This window comes from Lactuca sativa, chromosome 4 (assembly GCF_002870075.4).
Source record: "Lactuca sativa cultivar Salinas chromosome 4, Lsat_Salinas_v11, whole genome shotgun sequence".
In the NCBI taxonomy this organism is placed as follows: Eukaryota; Viridiplantae; Streptophyta; class Magnoliopsida; order Asterales; family Asteraceae; genus Lactuca; species Lactuca sativa.
In genome coordinates, this window is record NC_056626.2 from 172,101,791 (window position 1) to 172,115,449 (window position 13,659).

The 13,659-nt window shown below is 31.5% G+C and overlaps 1 protein-coding gene across 1 annotated transcript; it reads left to right on the forward strand.

Annotated features, from left to right (window-relative positions):
* Positions 1-7,511: 7,511 nt before the first annotated feature.
* LOC111904658 (probable LRR receptor-like serine/threonine-protein kinase At4g29180) lies at positions 7,512-12,702 on the forward strand. Its single transcript, XM_023900398.2, has 13 exons — positions 7,512-7,602; positions 7,676-8,222; positions 8,311-8,789; positions 8,894-9,032; positions 9,127-9,198; positions 9,266-9,337; positions 9,412-9,492; positions 9,585-9,718; positions 9,810-10,015; positions 11,393-11,519; positions 11,693-11,752; positions 11,842-12,031; positions 12,112-12,702. The coding sequence occupies exons 1-13, from the start codon at positions 7,518-7,520 to the stop codon at positions 12,512-12,514; spliced, it is 2,595 nt and encodes an 864-aa protein (XP_023756166.1). The 5' UTR covers positions 7,512-7,517; the 3' UTR covers positions 12,515-12,702.
* Positions 12,703-13,659: the final 957 nt, after the last annotated feature.

Here is a 13,659-nt window from a genome sequence, read left to right on the forward strand (position 1 = left end):
GATGGCTTTGAGATGGAAATACCAATATTGGTTTGTGTTTACAGTTATTACAATAGGTGAAAATATCTGTACCTAGTTATATTAGGGTAACATACCAAATGCCTGTTGTAATGGTCATGTAGCTTCTTCAAAATCTTTTTTATGAAATGAGTTTACAATAAAACCCACAACCAATGGCTGGATTTGATCTTGTCTAGTTGTAATTGACCATAGGATTGAGCTATTTTTATGATTATTATGAAGTCAACCATCAACTGGAGGACTGAGAAGTTGAGCTCTCTCTCCAATAATCGCTGATTTGGCCAAATCATGGCACCACCCTCAAAGCATTATGTATAATTGAATGATATTGTATTAAAATAAAACTAAAAGAAAATGAAATTGGATTTATTTTGTTTAAAACTACGTCGTCTAAAAGGTTCTATACTTAAGCTTAGGTACATAAGAGCCACATATTCACTTTTCCTATATATATATATATATATATATATATATATATATATATATATATATATATATATATATATATATATATATATATATATATATATATATATATATATATATATATATATATATATATATATGTTTAGGTTCTATGGAAAACAAAAAACCCTAAAAAAAATGCATAAAAAAATACTTAGAGATTGCAAAACTTTTTTTTAATTTTTTTTTATAAAAAAATCGCAGGTTTTTTAATAAATTCACTGAAAAAATAAAATAAAAAATCAACTTTCAAAAACAAAACCAACGAATTTATTTAAAAACCTGTGATTTTTTCATAAAAAAATTAAAAAAAAAAGTTTTGAGATCTCTAAGTAATTTTTTATGCATTTTTATGATTTTTAGGGTTTTCTGTTTTCCATAGAACCTTTTAGACGACGTAGCTTTAAACAAAATAAATCCAATTTCATTTTCTCTTAGTTTTATTTTAATAGAATATCATTGAATTTATTTCATTTATGGAATGAAAAAGATCAATTATATGTATTTTTATTGCAAATAATTATCGAAGTTTATAAAGAAAATAAAAAACCAATATTTTTTAACGAATATAACTCAAGCGTTTTGTCTTTCAATTGAAAAAACTATACACACTGATTTTGTGAAATGCTTGAATGAGTTATGACATGTTCTTCTTTTATCTTTTATTCTAGTAGTTTTCAATTCGAATTTAGTAGGTTGATTAAATGGTGAAATGCTTGAATGAGTTATGATATATATATATATATATATATATATATATATATATATATATATATATATATATACACACACACATATATATATAGAGGAGGGTTCAATTGAGAAAAAATGATTGAGAATGGGGGAATAATTCTCAACCACACATTTGTTTTGTCGCAAAACACTTAGGTGTACCGACAGAAATGGATAATAGATACATACGTATTTTCCAACCAAGCATGTTTCTTTAAACTATGCTAATCATTACCTTAATATACACAAAAACATTTTTTTATGTTTTTTTGATTTTCAGAAAGCCATTTTTATCAAAATATTATTTGAAATATATCAAAATTCATAATTTTGATTCTCTATAAATAGACATTTAAGATAAAATAATTTTTTTTAGAGTTTCCGCTTTCGTTATTTATAAGTAAATAAAAATCGACCAGATATTTATTAAATGACATTCGTTATTCATTTATGAATAAAATGTATGTTTAGCTTTTTTTACATTTTAAGTATCATTCATATATAAATATAACACGTAATAAAACTTTTTAATCTAAAATAATTTTTTTACATCATCTTTCATCACACGTTATATTTATATATGAATAAAATGTGTATTAATAGTCGTCATATGTTATAAAAGACACTTGTTTTAAAATTTTGAAGTACTTATTCATATATGAATAACAAAATGAACTGTAACAAAATTATAATAAATGTGTTTTTCATATATGAATATAACTTATGAGGAAGACTAATACACGTTTTATTCTTATGTGATTATAACATGTGACTAGAGTTTATGTAAACGGTAGAGTTTATATATGTTACATTTATATATGAATGATATTTAAACTCTAATAAAGATAATCATATTTTTTTATTGATAAGTGAATAACGAATGTACTATAGTAAAAATCTGATATATTTTTATTCACTTATAAATAATAAAAGTTGAAAATATAAACTTTTTTTTTATTTTATCTTAAAACTATGAAATTTCGTGTATTTAAAATCATTTTTCCATAAAAATAACTCTTTAAAAATTAAAAAAACGAAAAAAAACTATGTTTTTATATATATTAAGGTAATGATTAACATAGTTTAAGCAAATGTTTTGTTGGAAAAAACATATGTATTACTTTCTCATTTCCGCCGGTACGTTGAAAACTTTTGCAGCAAAAATAAATGATTGACTGAGAATGATTGCCATTCTCAACATTTTTATTTTCTTAATTGAACTTATATATATATATATATATATATATATATATATAGAGAGAGAGAGAGAGAGAGAGGTTTAAATGTTTCCAACAAATATTGTGTGCCTAAATGCACCAATGAGAATTCAAGAAATAATAAATAATTAAATAAATCGTTAAAGGGTATTTTTGGACCTTTTGTACTTTTAATTAAGGAAATCATTTAATTGAAATCCTACAATTATGGAAATAAAGTAAATATATTTGACCTAGTCCTTCACCTTCGTTTCCTGCACCATTTTCGTCTGATGTCATTGATCTAAACCATTTTCATCAACCTTCATCTTCCAGAACATCTTTCCCCTTAAACTCGACAGGAAAACGAGTGGGGGATGAGAGAACTTGGTGGTGGTCGATGATTGTATGGGTGTTTGGTAGCTGTTGATTTACAAAAAGAACGAGGGAGGAAGGGTGTGCAGCCATTAACGTGGGTGGTGACAAACAAGATCTCCGATGAGGGTGGTTTGGCAGCGAGGATCGACGGGAAGTAAGGGAAGGGTCTCCGATCTTTAACTGGCCGCATGAGGTGTTATCATTCGTCGATCAAGGGGTGTTTGGCTGGTTTACTGGTCGTCGATCATCAATCAGGTAAAAAATTCACTTTTTTATTTGGTGTTTAATAGAAATCATTGGGGTGTTTGGGTTTTCCTAGAAAATCGATATAATGAAGGGGATATGGGTTTGAGTTTTGAAAGAAATCCATGGGTGTTTGGATTGGGTGTTTGAGCTTTGGTGTTTTGACAGGGAAAATGAAGGATAAGCAATGAAGGTTTGATGCCCCATTTTCCTGATTGATTTGTCAAGAACAACACCGTGTTCTTGACTGGAACATGATACTTAGAAGAAGAAATAAGGAAACTGGATGTTGCTTCGTTGGTGATTCATTGATTGTCAATCAAAAGGAAACACATGTTGAAACACAATAAAAGTTAATTTAAAACTCAATCAGGTATCTTATTTTCTTTATTGTTTACAATATTCTATTATCTGAGATTTGATAAGTGTACTTCGATTTTAGTGCAATTAGATGGTTTTATTAGGACCAAATTAACGGTTGCCCTAAAAGTGTTTGATGAAACGCCAAAGAGAAATATTACCACATTGATCGCTCAACATGTCATGGCCTCAAATTGTATTCATGGTTAGTTATTGAATTTTTATCGAATGTGACATCCCCTAATTTCTTGGCAAGAAAAGACCGATTTAATTTATGCTTTTTAAAATAAAATCAGAGAAATCTTTTCAAAAGATGTTGCGGAATTGGTCCACAAACAACATATGATAAAAGTTTATCAAAACCCTTCATTAAGAAGGTATATACTTTCCATATATATATATATATATATATATATATATATATATATATATATATATATATATATATATATATATATATATCAAAACCTCGGGATATCATGTTCCGATACAGATCAAAAGCATAAACAAGACATTATAAGCCTTTCAACATTTATTTACAACTATTGACCTATAATCCAAAAATCTCTCGTCGTCCTCCGACTATGCTCGGGGTCCACTACCTGTAACATAAAAAGTTGAGTGGGTCAGGCTTGGGAGCCTGGTGAGCATATAGGTTTTTCAACCCACAATAATAATAAACTTATTAAGTTCACCAATCAACAATAACCCTGATTACCCATTCCTATTATCCTCACTTTACGTCCCTAAACACTTTTCACAAGGGACCTAGCCTAAAGAATATCAATGGGATGGACACTACTGCTAAGGGGTTTCCTCAGCCATACATGTACTAAACGCAACCATGAGGGGGATGAAGTACAGCGAATGAACACTCTCAGTTCATTAACACCTACAGGTTGCAGACCTGCTAATGTTTCCCACTGGACTGTCTAGAAAGTCTGTGGTCGTCATCCAAACTCTGCTAGATGATTGTATCTCAAAACACATCGAGGCCTCTCATCAATTTTATTTTATCACACATCATTATCTACCCATGTTCTACCCAACATATTTGTAGATAAAAATACTTATACAGTTTAAAACTTGTATAAAACATCAACACAACAGTCACCTCAAATAAACAAGTAATATATTCACATAGCACGTATTATAAGGTAAATACTTCATATCTATGTGTAAAATGAAAGTGACTATACACTCACATGATTTGATGATAATCGGGCAGCAATTCGTTTCCTAAAACGATCGTTTCTAATAAAACCGGGAGTATTATTGAGAAACCGGGCTTTGTAAAAGTCGGGCTTCGAAACCGAAAAGATAAATTTTCCAGGCTTCTCGGGCACTTCGTAGCGTATTCCGGTGTTTACAATCAATACCGGGGCTTTGTGGGATGTTAAGATGAAAGAAATATAGGTTTAGGGGTTAAAATTGACAATTTTTCAAAGTTACCCGGGAGGTCTCGCACCCTTCTATTTATAGGGCCGAGGCTTCTGATCGGATGGTCAGGAAGAAGACACGCGGCAGCAGATCCGAAGCTCGCAGGGGGGTGGGTCGCACGTGGGCTGCGCATGCGAAGGCCTCGCTGGCAGCTGGTGATTGGACCGAAGTTCGGATCCGATGAGGGGGTTCGTGGCACCTGCGAGGGTTCGGACGCACGAGGGAAAAAGGCACGCGTCGCATTTCTACTGGACCGAACCTCGGACTCGAGAAGATCATGACACGCCTCGCCAGGTGGCTTCGGTGACTCAGCAATTTCTGGACACGCATCGGATGCGAAGCGAGGGTGATGTAGCCGAAGTCCACGTGTGCGAAATTCCTCGGTTTTGGGGATTTTTCTCGTTTTTCGCGCCAAAAGTTCTAAAATCCATAACTTTCGCATACGAACTCCGTTTTTAACGTTCTTTATATGCACGCGTAGCTAAAATTATGCTCTACAACTTCCGTTTAGACTTCGTCGGCTAATTTTGACTTTAAATTTGATATTGTTATTTTTAACAGACTGGGACAAGAAATCCGTTAAAAATTCATAACTTCTTCATCCGACGTCCGTTTTCGTCAGACTTTTTACCGTTATGCTCCTAATGACGAGACCTTCAATTCTCGTTTAGGTTGTGTCGGCTAAAAATCGCTCGATCTAAAATACGAGTTTTTAGCTGTCTACTGCTAAGCTGAAACTTCGAAAAATCATAACTTCCTCATACGAAGTCAGATTTGGGCGTTCTTTTTATCGAACTTCTCGGTTTAACGAATACTATGGATTACGTTTAGATCACTAAGGCTAAAAAGTAGTTTATCAAAAACTCACTTTTTACGACATTCAGCACCATGCCGGTTTTGTCGCGAAACTTCGACAGGTCATAACTTCTTCGTTATAACTCGGATTTTGGTATTCTTTATATCCCCGAAATCCTTGTTTCGACCACTACAACTTTATGTAATGATATCGGGCTTGTCTCACACTTTAATTTTGACGCTTATTTTTATTCTTAATTAATTAAACCCTAATAATTAAGCATAAAATACATAATTCATATAATATTCACATAAATCCTTTTCATATCTTCAAAATGAGTTACAAGGGTTAACCTAGACTATCACCTCAATATAAATGTCTAGGATAGAAACACGAGTGTTACATCGAATGTTTATCGATTCTACATATCATCTCCATTGTTCTACTGAATTATGCATTTTTCACTTTGATATTTTTCCAATAGAATGCATACGCTAATTGAATCTTGAATTTCAATTCTATCGGAATGGAATGACGAATTCCATTTATGTTGGAATGGAATATGAATATTTTTTATAGTTTTTATTCTCTTAGAAACCGAACACAGGAGGTATACCCTCCTGTGTAACTCACTTACTTTGCAAACTTTATTAATTAAAATGAACCCTCATCTATGAACTTTTCATCCAATTGCTTTTTGATTTTAATTTTCAATCATGAATTCGAATTCTGTTGGAATTCAATATGGATTAATTGTTTTATTCTATTTAATGCACTAAATTTTTTTAATATTTTGAAAGTTGATTATGTTTTCTTTGTGAATTTAGGCTTTGAAGATGTTGCCATTAATGTGGAAAATGAAGAAAACATGGAGAACGATATTTGTATTTTAACAGAATGTATTATGTCAATATTTATAAATTGTTTCTTAACAATAATATTCTTTCGGAATAGAGTAGTGTTTTTGTTAGATTTTGATGTTTTTTTTTCTTTTTTTAACCATTTTTAGTTTTAATCTTTAATAATAAATGTAGTCGTTAAACCATTATTAGTCATAATTTTTTTAGAATGATTTTAATAATTGTTTATAGTCTTTTTTTTACTGATGAATGTAAATAATGATTCTTAAAGAATAAAATCCGTATTCTTTAGAAAATGTTATTCTTGATAATATGTTGTATAATTCTTTAAGCATGTTTAATATAAAAAGTATATTGAATGAAACAATATTATGTAAGAATAAAACCGCAAATATGTTTACTAGTTTATTGTTGACCCTTTTGTCATTCTGACAGAATAAAATCGGTTATTATTAAAAGTAATATTCAAATTTGAATTAGAATTAATTTAAAAAATTCAGATTTTTTAAAAATAGGGGAATTAATGATCCCTTAAAATCTGAAAATTTCCTTTTTTAAAATAGGTTAATTGACCAAAATACCCTTTTGCTGAAATTTGTGTGATTATAGGATACATGTTACCCTATTATAATATCATAGACTCTCAGATCATGATTGTTGATTCTATTCATCCGGTGGTCAAGATCTCTGCATTTTGACACACAATAGTTACTAGAAACAATATATATATATATATATATATATATATATATATATATATATATATATATATATATATATATATATATATATATATATATATATATATATATATATATATATATATATATATATATTTCCGAATAAAATAGAAACCATGGTGACCAACTTATGTCTACAATATTTTATCAAACTAACATATTTTTTCCAAAAACAAAACCTTTGAAAAACAGCCCCATTTTGAATAACCGGAGTTTTTTTAAGAATGTATACGATGAGGCTCTATATATAAGGACTTCGTAGTGAGGACCTTGTAAGGAAATCAAGATGTTCCAAGGGTTCTCTCCATTGCTTGTTCTACTTCGTTTAGTTCTTACATTAGTATCAGTTCACGCCCAAGATGATCAATCAGGTACTAAACCAAACTTTGTCTAAATACTGTTTTGAATCAGTTGATCAGCCTCCCTTCCCGTTGCAATTTGTAGGCTTCATAAGTATAGACTGTGGGATTGCCATAGGCTCAGCATATACCGATAATAAAACCGGCATAAAGTATGTCTCAGAGGCAGACTTCATAGACACTGGGGAGATCCATAACATATTGCCCGTATACAACTCCTTCTCCATTAGCACACAGCTTACCACCCTCACAAGTTTTCCACAAAACACAAGAAACTGCTACACCCTAAAACCAACCCAAGGAAAGGGTAATAGGTATCTGATAAGGGCAAGGTTTATGTATGGGAATTATGACTTCAAGGGCCAACTTCCAGAATTTGATGTCTATGTTGGACCTGATTACTTGGATACGGTTAAAGTTAATTCGTCATCTAGACCAGTAAACATGGAGATCGTACATGTCTTGTCGTCAGATTATATACATGTCTGTCTTGTAAATACAGGTCGCGGAACACCTTTCATATCTGTGATCGAACTACGGCCATTGGCAAAAGATATGTATGAAGAAACTGATTTTGGATCACTATATCTTTTCGAACGCGTAAACTTTGGAACCACATTTAGAACAGCCAGGTTAAGTTTTAAATGCTTTCATTACTTCGATAGTTAACTTACCAACACTCGATTACTGAATTTTTCTTTTTCTTGACTCTTGACGTAGGTATAAAGAAGACAAGTATGATCGACTATGGAGTCCAATTAATTTGCGTAATACTACTTCCTTATACACTTTCGAAACAATTTATGGAGGGCTGACAACCATATATCCACCTTCAGATGTTATGAGTACAGCCATCATCCCAACATACCCAACGGAGTCATTAGACATAAACTGGAATCCTCATAATAAAACTGATAGGTTTTTCATTTACATGCACTTTGCCGAAATTGAAATACTGAAAAGAAACCAGATGAGAGAATTCAATATTTACATGAATGGATTCCGCTCATATCCGAGAACTTTCTCTCCGCTAAATCACACCACAATCACTATTAATAACCAGGAACCTGAGACCATAGCACCCACATATACTCTGACCCTAAACAAATCTAAAAATTCAACCCTTCCTCCAATCATTAATGCTCTCGAACTCTATGTACTAAAGCGGCTCCCACAAATCCAAACAGATGATCGAGATGGTAAGCCTACAATATTATCTGTCATTTCATTTATAAGAAAGTAGGATTTATTACTACAAAGACGTTCTTTAACTACTTTCTGCTTTGTCTTTACGTGATATTAGCTACTATAATATGGAGCATTAAGTCAACTTACAGAATAACAAGACACTGGCAAGGAGATCCATGTGCTCCACAGGAGTTTGTTTGGGAAGGCCTCGGATGCAGCTACAATGATACCAACTCTCTTAGGATTACATTCTTGTATGTATAATATTTCATGAGCTCCCTAATTAGTTAAACTTAATTCTGGTTCTACTTGCTAACAGTTATTCACAATAAAATTAACTGAATTCAGGAACTTGTCTACCAGCGGACTGAACGGAGGAATAGATCCGATTTTAGCTAATCTCACAATGATGCATACCTTGTAAGTGAACTTTAATATGCAGATAAACAGAGATACGATATAAAATTTAACTCGATTCTTATTCTAGGGATTTGTCAAACAATAACTTAACAGGAACTGTGCCAAATTTCCTCTCTGGACTCACCTTCCTCAAGATACTGTAAGTTATATATCTGTCCATCGAATTCGCATCATATGTATAGTAACATGGACTACACTTACTATTCGTTATAGAAATTTAAAAGGAAACAATTTCGTTGGGCCGATTCCAGTAGAACTCCTAGAAAAGTCAAACAAGGGATTATTGTCATTGAGGTTTGCTACTGATTTTTAAATATTGTGAATATGATTATGTTACAATTCACTACTACTTCCTTATCTAACATTTATGCCTGGCAATTAATTAGTTTTGATGAAGAGAGTACGGGTGATAATAAAGGTAACAAAATCACTGTTCCAGTTATAACAGCTGTTGCATCATTCTTCGTGATATTGACTGCAGTCATGACTATATGGATAATTGCAAAACAAAGAGCACGTGGTATGACTATAACTGTTCTTCAATTCAATAATTTTGTAAGGACTAGCCTCAGTCATGCAATATCAGTAATTGGACGAATAATTGGATGCAGATACGAAGAAAAGAGGCACAAGGCTGGAAATAAGAAAACAGCATTACACATATTCAGAGATAGAGAACATGACCAACAACTTCAGTGTTGTTATTGGGAACGGAGGATTTGGAATAGTTTACCACGGGTATATAGGTGATACAGAAGTTGCTGTGAAGATGCTTTCGGAATCTTCGCTCCAAGGGGACAAGGAATTCCAGGCTGAGGTAACTAACCCAACCCAAAATTCTAGTGAAAAAGACTACTTTTAGCCACATTCTTTCCAGAATCAATCTCCAATCGTTTTTATATATATATATATTTTGTATTAAGGAACATTGATATTGATATATAAAAAAATAAATTATAAAATTAGTTTTCATCATATATTTTATTCTAATGTGAAACAATTGTTAATATGTTTGATTTATTCATAGGTAGATAAAGAATTTGTTTTAATGTAAATATGATATACCGAGTTCTTCAAAATTGAATAAAACACATAAAAAGAACTGAAATAAAACAAAATATCAACTTTTATAGGGTTCACTTAACTTTTTTGATTTTTATTCATTTGATGAGTTAATTTATTTTAAATTTTAAAAGGTTATGGAGTGTTTTTGGTTTGTGCTCGTTTAATTATGTAACTTTTGGTTTGATTACTTAATTTTTTAGATTTGTGTTCATTTAGTGACCTAATTTTTAAAATTTTATCTATCTAGTTATCTAATTTTTAAAATTATGTTGATTTTAATAACTATATTTTAAAAATGTAGTGACTAAATGAACATGATTTTTCAAAGTTAAAGATTAAATTAATACAAAACTAAAAATTAAATGACTAAATCAAAAGTTAGATGGCTAGATTAGTACAAAGTCAAAAGTTAAGTGAATAAATCAAAAGTCACATGACTAGATAAACACAGAGTCAAAAGTCATTTGACCTTTTAAAACTTAAAATTGGTTACTCATTAAATAATTACAAAATCAATAGTTAAGAGAAAAAATAACTCATCCCATTTTTATATAAAAAATTATATTGATATTAATGTTGACTTTTATATATATATATATATATATATATATATATATATATATATATATATATATATATATATATATATATATATAAACAACTAAGAAATTGAAAACACCATAACGAATGTTGACCATCTATGTTGGAATGCTATTTTTATGGGTTTCTTTTTAATTTATTAAATTTATAAATTTCAAATTGTTTATAAATTAATATTAATATCGGTATAGTGTTTTTTTATATAAATACAATTGTTTTTTTTTTTTTTTTTTTTATATTTTGTAAATGTTTAATTGTTTGTGATTAAGCTATTTACATGTGATTAATGCATAATATTTAGTTATGAGTAATCACTATTCTCCTTATTGTCTAGTTTTTTAATAAGATGTATGGATCGAATTCAATAATTTTATATATGTAATGCCAATAGAATGAACAATGTGAGTCCCTATTTCGTGAATAACAAGTAGACGCAAAAATAAATAAATAAATAAATAAATAAATAAATAAAGAAAATTGTGTCTAAGAAAAATTACGTGGCAAGCTAAAAAATGCTTCTCGCTTGCAGGCCTACCTTCTCTTGAGTGTTCATCATAGAAACTTAACTTCACTCGTTGGGTACTGCAATGAAGGCAACCATAAGGGAATCATTTACGAGTACATGGCTATGGGCAACTTGGAACGGCATGTATTTGGTACTAATTATCATCATTGATATTTTATCTTTATTTAGGCATATCTATTTTTCTTCATAAACACTTTACAACTCTGACGTGATACAAAATCTTGTCTATACTCCTAAATTCATTTTGAAGAAAAATATTACAATCATGTAAGACTGCTATTAATATCTCAACTCACTTTGCAGCAAGTTCAAGTGCCTTGAATTGGAAAGAAAGACTCGAAATAGGATGTGATGCAGCACATGGTCCGTAATTAAGAGAAGTATTTCAATTTTACTTGCTTACATACTTTACTACAACTACGAGTTCTAATCCATAAAGGTTATATTTTTAGGTCTGGAGTACCTGCATCATGGTTGCAAACCACCGATAGTTCATAGAGATATCAAGTGTACAAACATCTTACTAAATGGAAACTTCCGGGCAAAACTAGCAGACTTTGGTTTGTCCAAAGCTTTTCCAACAGAAGATGGTACTCATATTTCAACTGCAGTTGCTGGCACTCCTGGATACCTTGACCCTGAGTGAGTTTTCTTAATCGTAGACACTTGAATTTAAAACATAATGAATAATGTGAACATGGAATACAAATTATGGCATGCAGGTATTACACGTCAAACAGGTTGACTGAGAAAAGTGATGTTTATAGCTTTGGGATTGTGCTTCTGGTGATAATTACAGGACAACCAGCAATAACGAAACATGACGAAGACATCATAAACATAAGTCGATGGGTCAATTTAAAGCTTGCGTATGGGGACATGAAAAACATTGTTGACCCTAGGCTAATGGGGGATTTTGACATCAATTCTGCATGGAAGGCAGTGGAACTTGCAATGGCATGTGTTGCCCATACGCCCAGCAGAAGACCAACAATGAACGAAGTGGTGATGGAGTTAAGTGACTGTTTGGTGATGGAGAGAGCTCGTCAGGAGAAGAAACCAAGGCAATTAACTGCAGTCGGTTCTCTTAATCTGGACAGTACATATGACCCGAGCCCAAGATAGTGAATTTAAAATACATTTTCAGTTGATATTTGTCTATGCTTTATGTGTTTGTTATTGTTGTTAGTTTTATATGATGTTTCCTTATAGAATGAGACACAAGAGTGCAAAAGCTTAACTCCCTTGTCAATTATTGTGTGTAATAAGTGTAATAAAACTATTGTACACCTTGAAATCTTTGTTTTCGTGTAGTTGGTCTACTATATTTTCCTCATAAGTATTCATCATTAAATAGGCATGTTAAAGATTTCCAGCTATAAATGACGGTCCAGCGCTTGAGGGGTTTAAGATTCACTACAAGAAATGTGAGTATTAGCGGCGACGCTAAGCATTAGCGACGACATGTAAATGACGCCTTATATGTCGCCACTAATGTCTTGTGTCGCCGCTAATACCCAAAGAGTAGCAATCCATGTCAAATGAACTCTGTCCATTCGATCTGTATTCAATCGAATGGTTGTAACGGCGTGAAAAAGATGCTGACTTTTCCCTCTAGACGTGTCGCCGCTAAAGGTCTGCGCAGATAATCAACTTCTCCAGTTCGCTGTTTCCTGCGTTTTCTATCTACCCTTTTCTCTCATTCTCTCCATCGCCGGTCTCCCTTTCTTACACCACCAACGCCGCCGATTGCACACACAAAAGTTATCATCGCCGTCCAAACCTCCAATGCCTCCATTACCGGCTACCTAGACTTCCATTACCCGCCACCAAGAGGAGACGAACACACTTCAATTCGGGAATTTTTACGGATTTAAGGTCAAAATTCTTCCCTATTTTCGATTCTTCTTATGTTTTGATGTTTATTTAGTGATTTTAAACTTTTAATTTAAGGTTGTGTTGTTGTCGGAGTTGTTGCCGGATTTGTGAAATTTCTGCCAGAAAATTTCGAAATTAGACTACCACATGTTCCTTTTCATCTTTCGTGTTATAAATAAAATGTATTTTTATGTGTATGATGCATGTATGTGTTTTTACATTAGTATTTTTTTTTATATGTGTACGTTATTAATTTGTATGTGAATTACTTGTGAATGTGAATGTGAATGTGTAATTTATACATACGAAAAAAATTAAAAAAATTAGGTTGTCATAATATTGTGACTAAATGAACACGATTTTTCAAAGTTAGTGACTAAATAAATAAAAAA

Bases quoted from the DNA above. Each gene is read 5' to 3' on its own strand.
- LOC111904658 (XM_023900398.2), top strand. From the start codon at position 7,518: ATGTTCCAAGGGTTCTCTCCATTGCTTGTTCTACTTCGTTTAGTTCTT. The intron at 9,493-9,584 runs GTTTGCTACTGA...GCAATTAATTAG, and splicing joins AAGGGATTATTGTCATTGAG to TTTTGATGAAGAGAGTACGG. The intron at 10,016-11,392 runs GTAACTAACCCA...TCTCGCTTGCAG, and splicing joins ACAAGGAATTCCAGGCTGAG to GCCTACCTTCTCTTGAGTGT.